The 16,492-nt window shown below is 51.5% G+C and overlaps 2 protein-coding genes across 2 annotated transcripts; one reads left to right on the top strand and one right to left on the bottom strand.

Annotated features, from left to right (window-relative positions):
• The first annotated feature begins 812 nt into the window (after positions 1-812).
• On the top strand, positions 813-10,445 carry LOC125538271 (F-box protein 7). Its single transcript, XM_048701546.1, has 11 exons — positions 813-1,005; positions 1,518-1,604; positions 1,732-1,838; positions 2,462-2,578; positions 2,658-2,754; positions 9,005-9,078; positions 9,228-9,281; positions 9,369-9,473; positions 9,561-9,619; positions 9,727-9,937; positions 10,074-10,445. The coding sequence occupies exons 1-11, from the start codon at positions 993-995 to the stop codon at positions 10,131-10,133; spliced, it is 984 nt and encodes a 327-aa protein (XP_048557503.1). The 5' UTR covers positions 813-992; the 3' UTR covers positions 10,134-10,445.
• Positions 10,446-10,797: 352 nt separating this feature from the next.
• Positions 10,798-11,944, bottom strand: LOC125538272 (acetyltransferase At1g77540-like). The gene is made up of 2 exons (XM_048701547.1): positions 11,564-11,944; positions 10,798-11,135 (listed from the first exon to the last, which is right to left on the bottom strand). Exons 1-2 carry the CDS (start codon positions 11,867-11,869, stop codon positions 11,046-11,048), a joined length of 396 nt encoding a protein of 131 aa, XP_048557504.1. The 5' UTR covers positions 11,870-11,944; the 3' UTR covers positions 10,798-11,045.
• Between the last annotated feature and the right edge of the window lie 4,548 nt (positions 11,945-16,492).

Below are 16,492 nucleotides of genomic sequence, written 5' to 3'. Positions count from 1 at the left end.
ACAAACACAAAAAATATGATTCTTCGACAAACAAAATGTTTGCTACGGAGATCGTACACAATACCTATTTATATTTATAGGATCCCGATAAGTGTCACACGTGTGGCATGAACACATGGCAACTTCGAACGTCTTTATGGCAAGTTTAGTGATGCGAGGATGCCAACTTTAGTTGTCAAACATGCAACTTTTTTTTTCGAATGGTAAGTTTCAGTTTTTTAGATGGCAACTTTAGTTATAAAATAGGTTAGGACTGGAGTGCTTCGTGTCACGCGTGTGTCACTTATCATTTGGGTATTTATAAATGAAGGTTAAGTTTCGTACTAGTAAGAGCTTCTTTGATTAAAATATTTTATAAAAACTCGAAGGATTGACATCCTTAAAAAAAATTATGCCACGCACTTGATTTGTACGAGTTAATCTCATGAGAATTTCTCCTAAGGATTCATTTGCAAATTTTTGCATGGACTCTGATCTCTTGGAAAAACTATTTGTGTTTTCATGCGATGCACTTTTTTTTTCCGAAAAGGATCCGAGTTTATTATAAAAGTTCATGAGAAGTACAAGCATCTCGAACATAATAGAAATTGCATCGAGTTCCCTATACCACCGGACATGATATAAATTTTGTTTTTCATGTGATGCAAATTGAACAAATGAAAATCCTACACAAGGCACATATAACACATGGCTTTGCAATATCTTGAAATTCATAGTACAAATTAAAGAGGTCCTAAATAGATAGGCTAAGTTATCATAACACGTCATCTTCTTACAAAAAAAGGGAGGAACCGACCGGGTGCACCACGCTGATTATAGTAGTTCCGAGAAACAAATTTCCGTGGCTGTAAATATTGCAGCAGGAGAAGAGAGACACGAGCTCTCCCTCCGGAGGCCACGAGCCTCCCCCTCTGTTCGTCGTCCCCTCTCCAACGCCCGCGCGCCCGCCAACACCATTCCCCGCTCCGATTCCTCCGAATTTCCGGCTCCCCATGGCTTCCCCAGGTATTCATTCGCTCATTCCATTCGAATTCGTGGGCTCACGCGGAGAATTTTTGTTACTCTACCTCGTTTGTCTTCGGAAGAGATCAGCCGTATTCGTTGTTCAGTACGACGTGTCGGATTCCCCCTCCTCCTCCGCGCGCGGGAGGCCGCCGCAATCACGAGCGCCGGCGCCTCGGGGCCAGGAAGAGGCCCTGACACTGGCCCAGCCCCTCTCCTCCTATACCCGAGCGAATCCGCCTCTTCCCTCTCACCCCAGTGCCCCTAGGCAACCCACCATTAGATTCGGTATGTGATAGTATCTGTGAAGCGCTGCTGCCCCTCGGCGCTAAACTTGCCGAGCTGGGCGTGCACCCGACAAATTCGTTTAGGGTTGCTTAGGTTGGAGGATTGGGTTTCTGTGCTGTTGATCCTGTGTGTCTAATGGCTGGAGGTTTCTTTATTTTTGTTGCAGAATTTTGGATAAGTCATCACTTTGGAAAATTTGTGTGATACATCATTTTCTTCTCATGCAGATATCTCCTTTGATATTCGCCCAGAGTTTAACTCATTTGATCATCTAAGAAGCACGGGATATATTTCAACAGATAGACCATGGTTGAGTAAGTACAACATTAAGTGGTTGCTTGGCCCTACTCTCATTTGCATTGGTCAATGACATGGCCATTAGCTTTAGCATAATGGAAGATTTACGAGCTTTCTGTGTTCTGCTGTTGATTTTGTTCACAGAACTATATGGAATAAGAGTTCCACCCGTGTCACCGTTCAACAGTTTGAGCAGTACGCCCGATCTGGCACTCATTCACCAGTGCTTACCTGATGAACTGCTTATCGAGGTGATGATTACCTATTTGTATGGGCTAAATGACACCATTTATTATCCTTTTGAATTTTGATGCATGCAGTTTAAATATTTTGCTAAATCATTAACTGGGTTTTAATTGTGTACCGCACCTGTTCTCAAATAGGTATTGTTTGAAAATGTGTGCGGTCGACCTTTTAAAATTCAGACCACTAAGATAAGCATAACTGTTAGATTTGTAACATGGTAATGATATAAATGGATTTGCCATCAAAAGTACCTGTACTGTTTTTCTTTTTGCTAAGATATACTTAGAAAAAGTACCAGTCAAATGATTTTATTCAAGACCATGTCAATTTTCGAAATAAGTACAAAAGAAAGGTAAGTATATCCTGGGCATCGAGAAAGTACCTGTACTGTCTTTTCTCTTGAGTGAATATTACTTTACAAGTCAGCATATCACAACATATTGGCATGAACACAATTTAATATCACTTGGTGCCTCATTCCATCATGACATCAGTGCGAGATTATTTTTGATAATATTAGATCACAGTAGTTAATCCATATTGCTTCGCTTATGAGCTTTGTGGCAAGATTATGGTAATCAATGTCATAATGCTTTGCTTAACTATTTTGTGGCAATATTCTCAACAGATATTTGGGAGAATGAGCCCATATACTTTAGGGAGGGCTGCTTGTGTCTGCCGCAAGTGGAAATATACTACACGCAATCCTACTTTGTGGCGGAACGCTTGCCTGAAAACCTGGCAGGTTACTATGCATATATATTTTTAGTATTTGGTTTTCACACTCGTCGTGTTTCTCAAACACCTGACTTTTTTATATAAAGAGGAATGGAATAGAGGCAAACTTCAGGATGGTGCAGTCGTTATATGATTCTTCCTGGAGAAAAATGTGGGTGCAGAGACCAAGAATCCGAATTGATGGTAAATATCAAGTAGCAGTTCTGCATTCGATTATATGATATGGTGCATTGTAGAATCACATTGATTTGAACAGGAAAATTGCTTTGAAGGTTAATATCGTTGTTTTTTTAATCTGTTCAACCTGACCAGATGTGGCCTAGGAAATTCCAATTATTTCTTATTTCAGTAACTTGGGTCACCATGAAAACCAAGTAGGATTTGTGGAAGTTCTTTCTAGATCTTTGTGTGTCAGTTATTGTGCAATAAATAGGAAATTTTTATAAAGTGCTATTTAGATTCAGAGCATGGTAGGAGCTAGGGTTCTACCGGGTCTACGCCGGAGGTTGTAGGGGAAAGAGGGAGTTGGACGTGGACGAGCACGCGGCTGCCGGCGGCTGGGCGCCGTCGTGCGCGTGGGAGGAGGCGGCGGCGGTGATAGGAGGCGGCTAGGGTTTAGGGTTTCTGGCTCCTCTGGGAGCCCGGCAATAGAATTGTCTTATTGCTTAATCTCCAAAAGAGTCTTACATCTTGTTTAATAACCACGATGCTAATAAAAAAAGATAACTTGTGGGCTAAGCCCCTAACTAAACCTGCCCAGTGGGCCTCCTGCGGGTATAAGTTACCCCGGTCATAGCCCCTAACTAAACCTGCCCAGTGGGCCTCCTGCGGGTATAAGTTACCCCGGTCATAACATCTCTCCCCGCCTGCGCAAACAACTCGTCCTCAAGCTGGAAGTCTGGGTAGTGTTGGCGGAACTCGTCGCGCTGCTCCCAAGTAGCCTCCTCCTCCAGAAGGCCAGCCCACTGGATCAACAAGTACCACACCCCGCGACGTAGCTGGGCCTGCAACACCTTCTTTGGTCCCGGAAGGAGGCGCCCGTCGGAGGTCGGAGGAAGCGCGGGGGTGGCCGCCGGTGGCTCCCCACGGAAGGGCTTCAACAGCCCCACATGGAAGACGTCGTGGATGCGAGCACCGGCCGGAAGCTGAAGGCGGTAGGCCACCTTCCCGATGCGCTCCAAGACAGCAAAGGGCCCGGCGTAGCGAGGGCCCAGCTTGCGCTTCGCGCGTGGGTCCAGGGACTGCGTAGAGAGGTGAAGAAGACGCAGCCACACCCAATCGCCCACCGTGAACTCTGCCTCGCGATGGTGGCTGTCGCAGTAGTGCTTGGCCAGCTGCTAGGCCTGAATGAGGCGTTGCCGTACCTTCGCAAGCATCTCGTCGCGGTTGAGAAGAAGATCGCCCGCCGCCTCCGTCCGAGCCGTCGCCGGGTCAACCGGCAGGATGGGCGGGGGCGGTCGGCCGTAGACCACCTCGAATGGCGTGGCGCGCAGGGCGGAGTGATAGGAGGTGTTGTAGCAGTACTCCGCCCACGTGAGCCAATCCACCCAAGCACGAGGACGATCACCTGTGACACAACGCAAATACATGGCAATCACCTTGTTGACGACCTCGGATTGGCCGTCCGTCTGAGGGTGGAAGGCCGTGCTCAGGTGGAGCTTCACGCCCGCCATCCGAAAGAGATCGCGCCAGACATGCCTCGTGAACATCGGGTCCCGATCGCTGACGATCGAAGAGGGAAACCCGTGGAGGCGGACGATGCCGTCGAAGAAGGCACGGGCCACGGACTCGGCAGTGTAGGGATGGCCGAGCGCGATGAAGCGAGCATGCTTGGAGAAGCGGTCGACCACCCTGAGGATGACGGACTTGCCGCCCACCTTGGGAAGGCCCTCGATGAAGTCCATGGAGATATCAGCCCAGACCTAAGACGACACCTCCAAGGGCTGTAGCAGACCAGCCGGCCGTAGTGTCTCCGTCTTGTTGCGCTCGCACGTCACACAAGACCGCACCCAGTCCCGGACCAGGGCCCGATCACCGGGGATATAGAAGTCGGCGCGGAGACGATGGAGGGTTTTCTGCACACCCTCGTGGCCGGCCGAGTGGGCCAGCAGCAGAACTTGGTGATGGAGGTCGTCGTGCTCCCGCATGAAGATACGGTGCCCATGCAGGAGCAAGCCATCTGCGAGGCGCCACGGCTCCTCCAGGTCGCCCGCAGCAAGCCGCTGCTGAAGGAGCAGGGCGTCCGGCGCGGCCGCGGTGGCCCGACGGATGTCGGTGAGGAGGGCGAAAGAGGGCCCCGAGCGGATGCAGAGCGTCGTCCCCTCAGAGTCGCCGACGGCGGCGTTGTGGTCGGCGTCGCGGCGAGACAGGGCGTCGGCCACGGTGTTAAGGCGACCCGGACGATACTCGACGCTGAAGTCGAAGCCAAAGAGCTTGCTGATCCACTGACGCTGCGGCACAGTAGACAACCTCTGGTCCAATAAGAACTTGAGGTTGTAGTGATCCTGCGAATCTAGAACGACCGACCCCAAAGATAGGGCTGCCAATGGCGCATCGCCTGCACCAAGCCAATGAGCTGTCATGAGCTTAAGATGGCGCACGACGAAGGGCATGCTGAAGAATGCGAGAGGTCCATCGCCCTGATGAAGGACAACGCCGAACCCCACACCGGAGGCGTTGCAGTCCACGACGAACGGGCGGTCGAAGTCAGACATCTGAAGAACGGGACCTGTCGTGAGGGCCCCCTTAAGAGCCTCGAATGCCGCTGTCGCCTCCGCATCCCAGGCAAAGGCGTCGCGACGCAGCAGGCGCGTGAGCGAGGACGCGATGAGGCTGAACTCCCGGATGAACTTCTGATAGTACCCCACGAGGCCCAGGAAACCACGAAGAGCCCACGGTGAGTGCGGGGTTGGCCAGGCCGCGACAGCCGCCACCTTGTCGGCGTCCATAGCAACCCCCTTGGCCGAGATGACGTGGCCGAGGTAGGTGACTGAAGGCGTCCCGAACGAGCACTTCGAGCGCTTAAGATGAAGATGGTGCGCTTGAAGCTCGTTGAAGACGATGGCGACGTGCTGAAGGTGCTCCGCCCATGAGGCACTGTAGATAAGAATATCATCAAAGAAAACGAGCACAAACCGACGCAAGTAGGGGCAGAGGACGTCGTTCATCAAAGCCTGGAAGGTCGCCGGGGCGTTGGAGAGGCCAAAAGGCATCACCAAGAACTCAAAGTGGCCATGATGAGTCTGAAACGCCGTCTTGGCGACATCATCCGGGTGCATCCGCACCTGGTGGTAGCCCGACCGGAGGTCGAGCTTGGTGAAGAAGCGCGCCCCATGTAGCTCGTCCAGGAGCTCGTCGACCACCGGAATAGGAAACTTGTCCTTGAGCATCATGGCATTAAGGGCGCGGTAGTCGATGCAGAAGTGCCACGTTCCGTCCGACTTGCGGACGAGGAGGACCGGCGCTGAAAACGGCGACGTGGAGATCCGGATGATGCCCAAGGCGAGCATGAGCGCGCACTGCCGCTCCAGCTCGTCCTTCTGCAGCTGGGGGTAGCGGTAGGGCTGCACTACAACCGGTGCCGTGCCCGGCAGGAGATGAATGTGGTGCTCCAGCTCGTCCTTCTACAGCTGGGGGTAGCGGTAGGGGTGCTGGCGGAAGGCCCTGAGGCTCGTCGAAGAGGTCGCCGTGTTGCTGCAGGAGGTGATCCAACAATGGGTGCTTGGGCTCGGTGGCGATCGCGGCCAGCTGAAGTTGTGGCGTCGCTGGTGAGGCGCCCCCAATGCCCTCCCACTGGACGCGGCGGCCTAGACGCCAGAAGGTCATCGTCAGGGCGTCGAAGTCCCAGAGGATGGGACCGAGAGTCCGCAAGAAGTCGACGCCAAGGATGAAGTCGAAGCAGCCCAAGTCGATGCCGGCGCATGTGACAGTGAAGTGCTCGTCGCCGTTGGTGATGGGCACGTTCCGCGCCAGCACATGGCATCGGAGGCGGTCGCCGTTAGCCACCGTGACCCGAAGTTGCTCCCCGCCCATCGGCTGAAGTGCTAAGCAGCGCATGGTAGCCTCGGGCAGGAAGTTATGCGTGGAGCCCGTATCCAGGAGGGCCACCAGGCGCTCGCCGTGAATCGTCACCGGCAAAAGCATAGTTCGCTCATCGCGGATGCCGGCAAGCGCATGGAGCGAGACCACGAGCGCCGTCGCTGGAGCGGGCATGGGGGCGGCCTCTGCAGCAACTGGTGGCGGCAACTCGCCGAGCCCGTTGGCGGGTGTGTCCTCCTCGACGTAGTCGGCCGTCTCCAAGTAGAAGAGGCGCGAGCAGACATGGCCCGACACGTAGGGCTCATCGCAGTTATAGCAAAGCCCCTGGCGACGTCGCTTGAGCTGCTTGGCCTGAGAAAGCCGACGGAAGGGCCGCGTCGCGGCCGGAGTAGTCGCCGCTGGAGCGGCCGGGGGCATCCGGCCCGGCACAGGTGCTGTCGGGGGCGGTCTGGCGGCCTGTCGGCCACCGTGAGTCTGTTTCGCCTACTGCAAGGCATGCGCGCGACGTTTGAAGGCGCGAGCGTAGTACATGACCGTCTGGAGGTCCTGGGGTCCCCGCAGCTCCACGTCCACGCAGATGTGATCCGAAAGACCGCCGAGGAAGAGCTCGGCCCGCTGCTGCGCCATCACACCCGGCGCGTGGCATGCCAGGGCCTGGAAACGGTCGGCGAAGTCCTGCACCGTTAAGGTGAAGGGAAGGCGGCCGAGCTCCGCCAGTCGGCTCCCGCAGATCGGCGGCCCGAAGCGAAGGAGGCATAGCTCGCGAAAACGCTCCCAAGGGGGCATGCCCTCATCCTGCTCGAGGGCGTAATACCACGTCTGTGCGGCGCCCCGGAGATGATAAGAGGCGAGCCAGGTGCGGTCCGACGCAAGTGTGCGTTGCCCGCGGAAGAACTGCTCGCGCTGGTTGAGCCAGTTGAGGGGGTCCTCAGTACCGTCGTAGGTGGCGAAGTCGATCTTGGCGAATTGTGGCGGCGTCTGGGTATGACCACCGTGGCCGAACGGCTCGGTGGTGCGGAGCAGCGAGGATGGTGGCGTGGTCGGTGGGGACCGGGGGTACCCCGTGGAACGGCGGGTCGGCGCGGCCCGCGTAGGGACCCGCAGAGCCGGACGGATCGCTGTACGGTAGGGTGGGCGTCGGCTGGTCCCTGGCTGTAGTGTAGACCGGCTGCAGCGATGACTCGGACAGCCAGGCCGGGAGCGGTGATGGCGACGGTGGGAAGCGGACCTGCTGGATCGGAACACCTCCCGGCGTGGTCGGAGCTGGCCCGGTGCTGGCGGCGGAGGGGCCTGCAGCGGCAGCGGCTGCTGCATGGGCGTGAGCGGCGCGGGGGGTGCCGCGAGGGCCGGCGACGGCCATTGCGGCCACTGCGGGGTGGTGGCGGGCGGCGGCTGCAGCTGCAGCTGGGGCTGTAGCGGCCCAACGAACGCCGCGGAAGCCACCGCGTGCGGCGAGTACCACGGCAGGGCCGGCGGCGGCCCGCAGGGGCTGGCCAAGTACAGCCAGATCCCCTGGACTGCTGTGATGAGGTCGTGGAGGACCCCGGTGACGTCCTCCGGGGTGTAGATGGCGGCGGGCGACGCGGTGGAGGGAGCCGGCATCTGGGCGGTGGGTGCGCCGGAGGTGGGGACCAGCGGCGTGGATGGAGAGGGCAGCGGCGCGGTGCTGAGCTAACTGATACCAAGGTGGTAGGAGCTGGGGTTCTACCGGGTCTAGGCCGGAGGTTGTAGGGGAAAGAGGGAGTTGGACGTGGACGAGCACGCGGCTGCCGGCGGCTGGGAGCCGTCGTGCGCGTGGGAGGAGGCGGCGGCGGTGACAGGAGGCGGCTAGGGTTTAGGGTTTCCGGCTCCTCGGGAGCCGGGCAATAGAATTGTCTTATTGCTTAATCTCCAAAAGAGTCTTACAGCTTGTTTATATAACCACGATGCTAATAAAAATAAGATAACTTGTGGGCTAAGCCCCTAACTAAACCTGCCCAGTGGGCCTCCTGCGGGTATAAGTTACCCCGGTCATAACAGAGCACTATATCTAACTCCTTTTTTTTCTTTACACACTTGAGCTGTGGGGCTTAATGACATAATTTCAAGTACAACATAGATATGTTAGTATGGCCTCTAGTGAGCATGCTATTAAAGGTATATTAGGTTGTTGATAGTGGTCAGTGCTCCCACTCTTCTTCATCATTTAGGTTATTACGTGTTAGTGTTGATTTCACTATGAACTTATCCTATTGCATAGATGGTTGCAGTTTCCTGGTAAATACTTCACCAAAGACCAGCTGAAAGGCGTTGCTTCAATTTCCTTAATGTCTTGTTATTTATGTGTTTGCTAGAGCATTTGTTATTCTAGCTGTGTTATCTTTGCATTGATGTTTGATACTTGCTGCTTCTCCAGGTCTTTATGTTAGTAGAAACACATATATTCATACTGGAATTACAGAATGGCAGTTCAAGAAAACTGTCAATGTGGTATGGTGTTACTCTCTGTTTATCTCAAGGAATTATTGTCTATTTTAAGACATTTTGCCTCTACATACTCTGTTCAGTAGGTTATATTATTGATTTTTCCTATCGTTTCCAAGTTAGTTTCATTACTAATATTTTTCTTTTGACTTCAGGTTTGCTACTACCGTTACTTGAGATTTTTTCCAACCGGGAAGTTCCTGTACAAGGTTCCTATTTGAACCTTTTTTTTGGTGAACAATATGATTATTGTTTGTGAAACATCATTTGATGTTCTGCTTTCCTGCGATGAGCAGATTTCCCCACAGAAAGTTAAAGATGTTGTCAAGTGCATGCATCTCCGAGCATCAAAAGGCGATAGTGTGTTTAAAGGCGACTATACACTGTCAGGGGATGGCCAGGTGAAAAATTGAGGACTGTCTATCCATTCTTGGGCACTGTCCAGTGTCCATCACTTGCTAACATTAGCTTCTCTTTCTTGCATGCAGATAGAAATGGCACTCCTATATCCTGGACATCGGTACACACTTGTTAGGATGCGCCTTAGGTATTTTGACTTGAATTTCTCTATGGGTCTTTAGGTATTTTGACTTGAATTTCTTTATTGGTGTTGGTACTTACCGCCTTACCTAATTTTGCACTAACATTCTGCAGGGTTAGAGGCACTACAATTGGTGCAAATAACAGGTTGGATGTCTTAAAGATCCTAACCACCGGGGTGAATGGAACCGAACTAGGAAACTGGAAAGGCAACATACTTGAACTTGTTGAGGACTGGGAGGAGAACGAGACGCACGACCCAGACGTGCCTGCTGTTTCCCACAGCAGGGGTTTGACTCCCTTTGTGTTTGTTCCATTTGAGGAGGTATGCGATATGATCTACGACTAAGTGTGTATTATGTTATTCATTTGGCACTGGAGCGGCTAGCTGGACCTTGTGTGATCTGAATTTCTATGCCAGGCATAGTGAATATAACTAACTTAAGACTTGCATTTTTCAGGCTGATACTTCAGTGCTAAACCTGCCGGTGGAGAAGATGGATTACTTTGTCCCTGGGTGAGCAGCACCTCCTAAAGGCAACCACCACGACGGGTAATGGAGATGGTCGATAATCTCATCACAGGCTGATATTATGATGCGGATGGAGAGGACCGGCTTATTTCGTTCCATACCGTGTTCATGTTGGAACGATATGTACATACACAGTACTTGTCTTGTTTCCTTTTCGGGTTGAAGGCATGTTGTATTATACTATATGCTATGTATGTTGCTGGTATAAAGTGGGCCAGAAAATAAACACCATATCCAAACGGGTGGAGGCACCCTTGTGTAACAACCGAGTTATGTATAATTATGGGTATCATTCGCAGCATTCCACAATTCTCAAGTCTGGCAAATGATATCAGGGTGTCTCTACAAAGTTATGCATAAGTACATGTATCCCTTGTAGTATTGCATAATTCTCGTGGCTGGCAAATAATATCATGTGAAAATCACAGCAGACTGTTTTACAGTTTTGACATGTTTTCAGTATTTCCGTGAATCTGAACACTATTTCGCCGCTGAATATATGTGTGTGTGTGTGGTTGTCCATCGAAAATATCATGAAACTTGGGCCTGAACCATGAAAGCATCCACCGAATATGTGTTTCCGGTCTACCGATGCTTGTACACGGATGAAAACGAAGACCTGTTTCGCGTTCCGCATCAATGTTCTACACGGATGAAAACGAAGACCTGTTTCGCGTTCCGCATCAATGTTCTACACGGATGAAAACGAAGACCTGTTTCTGCTTGATGCTTTTACATGAATGCCATGAATCTTAAGCTCAATAGTCGCAGCGATGTAGGGCTTACAAGGGGCGCGTCGCCATGGTTGATCAACCGGGCAACTGATTATTCAGTGATACACTAACATAGCAGCTGAGCACACCCACAGCTTTTGAGGTGGGCACACGATTTACTTGTTCTACTACATGCTACTGCTGGTGCTGCTGTGTTTGGGCTCGTCAGCCTTGTAGACAAGTTCGTTCCACGCCGGATTGCGAGGGAGGTACGTGTCCTGCAGTTCAGGGAACAGGCATCAGGGTCAGCAACAGCTGAAGAATAAAAATGTTGAGACGATTGCAGTTCCCAAGCAGTTCAACAACTTGTTTTGCGACGAGCTGAAGAACTATTAGCTCGAAAATGGAGATCTTCGAAAAGAATGTTCATGTAGACATAGCCAAGCTGCAGCTGAAGTTACGGCCCAGATAAAAATGCTGACCTGAAGAAGTTCAATCAAATCCCCTAAATCTTGAATCGCGAGTCTACGCGAGAACAGTCACAATCAGTATTTCTATTTAGCTTATCGCTACCGAGAAATCAATCACGACTCCGTTTTCATTTTCTGGGGCAGATATATCATTTAGCGCTGACCACCGAGAAACTCACGGAGCAAGAGCTGATTTGGTCTTCGGGGCAGAGGAAAGGGAAGAGGGGCGACCGTACCGAGATGTAGGAGCAGGTGGGGATGACGCGCATGCCGTGGCGCTGCGCGTGGGCAAAGGCGGCGTCGCAGAGGCGCGCGGCGAGCCCCTGCCCGCGCTTGCTCCCGGGCACGTACGTGTGCACCATGTCCATCGCCGCCGGGGACGCGCCGCCGCGGACGGAGGAGGCGCGCGGCTGGACGACGAGGCGGTACTGGAGGAAGGCCTCGCCGTCGGGCGTCTCGAACTTCCCCGCCTCCTCCCTCCACACGATGCTGTCCTCCGCCGCTCCCCGCTCCTCGCCGGCGCCGCGCTCGTCGTTTGCCATCGCGCTGTGATTTTCTGTTCGTGTTTTTGTTTTCTTTTGGCTGTACAAGTATTCTGTTTTGTGGTGTTGCGACCAGTGAGTGCGTCAGTTTTTATACATACACACACCCAGCGCACACGCACGTCCTGTCCTTGCGAGCACATCTCAGAGATTGAATCCGTACATAATTTTGAGATCGATAAAGTCATCGTATATGTTTTTCTAGTAGATGGAAAAGTCCCCTTTCACTAAGCACACATCGTTATGATAAAATCATCATATATGTTTTCATAGTCGAAGAAAAAGTTCCCACTTACTAAACACACATCGTTAAAATGTTTGAAATAAATTTAAAAGATACGAATATCAATATCAAGTCTAATACTTGAACTCTGACGGATGAAAATATCTTCTCTTAACCATTCATCGTAAGTCGTTAGTTAGTATGATATGACTTGCTCGGCCCAAGGAGGCGCAAAATAAAGCAAAATTGCCTCATCTTTATTCTTATAAAAAATCAAGTTGATGATAATGATGTGCCTACCATCTTGTAATATAGACCGTTCGATCTATATCTGATGAATAGAAAGCAAACTATAACAATTTTACAAAAGATATCCGCACATCTATCCACATTTACAGATAAGGCCCTGCCTCATTCATCCTTATCTCTCACAACCTCATTGCTGAGCAATTAAAAAAAAAGTCTCTGGAACAATCTGGCATGGTGGCTGCTGCCGTCCATCCCCATACCTCCGCCCAATCCGACCACCAGTCACCACCACGCCCCACTCCTCCTCACCTTATCTCTCATCTTTCTCGAGATATCATTCTTTTCGATGAAATTCTCCAGATACCATTTTTCCGATAAAATTCTCGAGATATCATTAGTTTTTACACATGGGATTACTCTTGCATGGGTTAATCACAACAGGTGTTTTGTAAAGAAATACATCTTGATGTTCCGTGCAATGCACGAGCTTCTTGCTAGTACAAAATATAAGTCGATGACAGCAGGTGCGCGCATAATTGGATTATGGGACCGACTATAAATCAGGTACCTGCAAATAAAAGTCCATCGGTCACTTTCAACTAGAACCCTTAGATTTTCATCCAACGGTTGAAAATGGGTCGCGCACTGTTCATCTTGTACCTTTAGCTTCTTCCATGTGTAACCGCCGGCCAGACCAGGCCTAACCGTTTGCCTTCGCCCTCGTGGAGGCGTCTAGTGCTGCCTCGCTGCCCCGCCCTCCCCACTGCCATGCCGGCGGCCGCCCCAACCATCACTTTAAGCCCCACCGCATCGGAAAACAACTTCGGCAATCTTCTGTACTCCAACCACCTAAGATGGATATCGGGACCATGGCTCCTCCCTAAGATAGATAATGGGTGCCATGGCTCCCCCCTAAAATAGATTCTTCGGCAAGTTATCTGGCGATTTTTTTTTGAGTTGTTTGGATGTTTACCACATGTGTCACAGGGAACGCCATCCTGCAAGGAAGGAAAAGGAAGAAAGAAGCTGACAAATGCGAGCAAACTTTTCAGGATTATTAACATAATCTTCAATAAATCGCTTCCAATAATTATTCATTGGGACCATCTAATAAAACGGACCTGAATATCTAGCTGACATTCCCCACACGGAACGCCAGCGTGAACGAGAAGTTCGCCCACGAGGGTAGGAGCCGGCATTTTTTTTTCGTTTGCTACGAAATACTTCCAGCGCAACCCCCTCTTTGTATGGAAGCCAAACATAAATGGACTGAAAAAGGCCTAGGTCCGAGTGGGAGTAAAAAAAATACCAGGCCTTAAAAATGAATGCCATGATGCGGATATAAAAAGGGCAGCGATCTGCGCCGGCGCACCGGCCCAACTGTTGGGCCGGTCGAGCCCGAGCCGTTCGATGCGGTTAGCGCGAACCGTTAGATCTGCGCGCGAGTGTGTACCGAGCCAACCGTTGCAGCAAAAAAAATACGTTTTGTTGCAACCGTTGTACAAAACAGCCATAACGAGAAAAACAGGGGAGCTGGATTCCCCGCGTCTGCCGGTCCCCGATCCACGGCGGCGGCGGTCGATTCCGCCTGTTTTAAGTTCCCCACGGCCGAATCACGTCGAGGAGGGGCTTCCCCATCTATCAAGCGGCCTTGGAATTGCTTCAATCATGTCTTACATCCGTAATGACCTCCTTGTCTCCATGGATTTGGGCTCGAGCTCCGCTGCCGTTCATGGCCGAAGTCCCCTGAGGCGGCAAGGCCCTGGTGGTAGTGGACCGGTGCTGCAACGGTACTACAACCCTGGTGTAACGCCCCGAGACCGATGTGCCAGGTGTCATCCAATTATTCGCTGTTGTTTCTTTGTCATTGCTTGCGTGTCATGCATTGCATATCATGTCATCATGTGCATTTCATTTGCATACATGTTTGTCTCATGGATCCGAGCATTTTTCCCGTTGTTTGTTTTGCATTCCGACGCTCCTATCTCCTCCGGTGATCTTTTCTACCTTCCTTCCGTGTGTGGGGGTTAAACATTTCTGGATTGGAACGAGACTTGCCAAGCAGCCTTGGTTTACTACCGGTAGACCGCCTGTCAAGTTTCATACCATTTGGACTTCATTTGATGCTCCAACGGTTAACCGAGGGACCGAAAAGGCCTCGTGTGTGTTGCAGCCCAACACCCCTTCAATTTGGCCCAAAACCCACCAAAACCTCCTCCATCATCTCGGTCGTTCGATCACGATCGCGTGGACGAAAACTGCACCTCATTTGGACTCTCCTAGCTCCCTCTACATATATATAGGTGCAACCCTTCCAAATTCGCGGACGAAACCCTTGTCTTCTTCATCCTCGCGCCACCAGACACTTTTCTTCCACACCGGACATGTCCGCTGCGCCCTCCACCTCACTCCGGTAAATCCCGTCATGCCACGTCACCCTGCCGCCGCCGCGAGCCAACCAGCTCGCGCCATGTGTCGCCGCCTCTCTCCTCCCCACCGCGCCGGCCCGCGGAGCCCAGATCGGGCCCGCGCGAGCCTGGTCGCCGCCACCGCATGCCCACGGGCGCGTGCCCGCACCGCGGCTCGTCGCCCTTCGCCGGAGTATGCGCCGGCCACCGCGCGCCTCTGCCGCCGGCAGCCACGCGCCGCCGCCCGTCGTCGCTCGCCGCCGGCCGCCTCGTTCGCCGGCGCCGCCATCTCCGCCGCCTCGCTCGCGCCGCCGCCGAGCTCCCTCGCCGCCGCCTCCCGCCGGCAACCGCGCCGCCCGGCCGGCCCCGACCTCCTCGCGCCGCCTCACGCCCTCCTCCATCCTCTTCGGTCATCGCCGGAGTCGCGAGCTCGCCGGAGAGCTCGTCCCGCGCCGGATCCGAGGAAGATGGATCAGATCCACCACTTCCCCATCCAAACACGTCCCGTCTCAGATCTACACCGCTCCATTCCGGATCCCTCCGTCCCGTGTTGATTTTCGCGAAGGTATAATTCCACTAAGTCCTCGAAATTTCCAGATTCATATGCCCATGTTCATCATGCCATAACTCATCACCCGTAGCTCCGTTTTGGGCATATAGCATATCAAAATGTTCGTCTCAGAGAGCACATCATTTCATCTCATTGCATCATTTTCATTTGAGCTCATCTTGATGCCTAAAATGCTGTTGAAAGAATGCTATTTGAGATAATTGTCAGATCTGCTGCTCCAAATAGCTATTTGTCATTTTTGCCATGACTAATGTGTGCATGATATGCCCCTGAGCTCTACTTGTGTTTTGTTATATGCCATGCCATCTTTCTAGAGATGCCATCCATGTATTTTTGTGATGTGTGTGGTGACTAGCACAAGCTTGCAAAGTGGAGCATTCGTTAATGCTGATATCAGGGACTTAGGAATTCTCTAAGTCCTTGATCTGTTTATCTCAATATGCCATATGTTCTTGTTGTTTCCTAGTGATCCGTGCCTCTTTTGAGAATGATCAGTAAGGATGTTTTGTTAATCTTGTAGTGCTCTATCCATCCATGTCTTTGTTTGCAATTATGGAGCACCCTAGCTTAAGTCAATCGAGCTCTACTTTTGCTATTTCGTGAATCTGGGCAGATTGTCTACTTGTTAGCGATTTTGCCGAGGATGGTGTAGTTGATCCGTGCATGCTATGTTATTGTTCTTGCCATGTATAGCTTGTATAATGTGTATTCTTGATGGGTGTATTCTTAGATTGTCATGACATGCTCTGTAGTGAGTGCATCGAGCTCGTAAACATGCCTACTTGATATCTGATTTGCATGCTCCAGTTTTTCACTAAGTCTGAGATCTGATTATGCTTTTGCCATGTTCACATGCTTGCAATTGTATTTTCTGATCCCTTTTGGCTCAAGGTCACTAAGGGACTCTTGTTAAGCTCTTTGAGTAGCTTCATGTCATGCTTTACTTTGCCATGTTCAGGTCCTGTAGCATATAGTTTTCATGCTCCAAAGTGTGCTACCTGATCTGAAATTCCAGACAAATGTTAATTTCACTAAGTCTGAAATCTGTTTACCAAATGCATTTTTGCCATGTTTGTTTGAACCTGTTAATGGATGAATTGGCCGTAGCTCAGTGTTCATCTTTTGTTAAGCATCATGAATGGATTCCTGCCATGTATTTTGATGCCATGTTT

The sequence above is a fragment of the Triticum urartu genome, chromosome 2, assembly GCF_003073215.2.
Source record: "Triticum urartu cultivar G1812 chromosome 2, Tu2.1, whole genome shotgun sequence".
Lineage (NCBI taxonomy): Eukaryota > Viridiplantae > Streptophyta > Magnoliopsida > Poales > Poaceae > Triticum > Triticum urartu.
This window is presented reverse-complemented; position numbering and strand designations above follow the sequence as displayed.

What these genes read in the sequence shown, in the direction of transcription:
- LOC125538272 (XM_048701547.1), bottom strand. Translation starts at nt 11,869, where the DNA reads ATGGCAAACGACGAGCGCGGCGCCGGCGAGGAGCGGGGAGCGGCGGAG. An exon ending in CCACCTGCTCCTACATCTCG is followed by an intron (nt 11,136 to 11,563) that starts GTACGGTCGCCC and finishes CCTGAACTGCAG; the next exon opens with GACACGTACCTCCCTCGCAA.
- LOC125538271 (XM_048701546.1), top strand. An exon ending in CTGATGAACTGCTTATCGAG is followed by an intron (nt 1,839 to 2,461) that starts GTGATGATTACC and finishes TATTCTCAACAG; the next exon opens with ATATTTGGGAGAATGAGCCC. An exon ending in CCGGGAAGTTCCTGTACAAG is followed by an intron (nt 9,282 to 9,368) that starts GTTCCTATTTGA and finishes TGCGATGAGCAG; the next exon opens with ATTTCCCCACAGAAAGTTAA.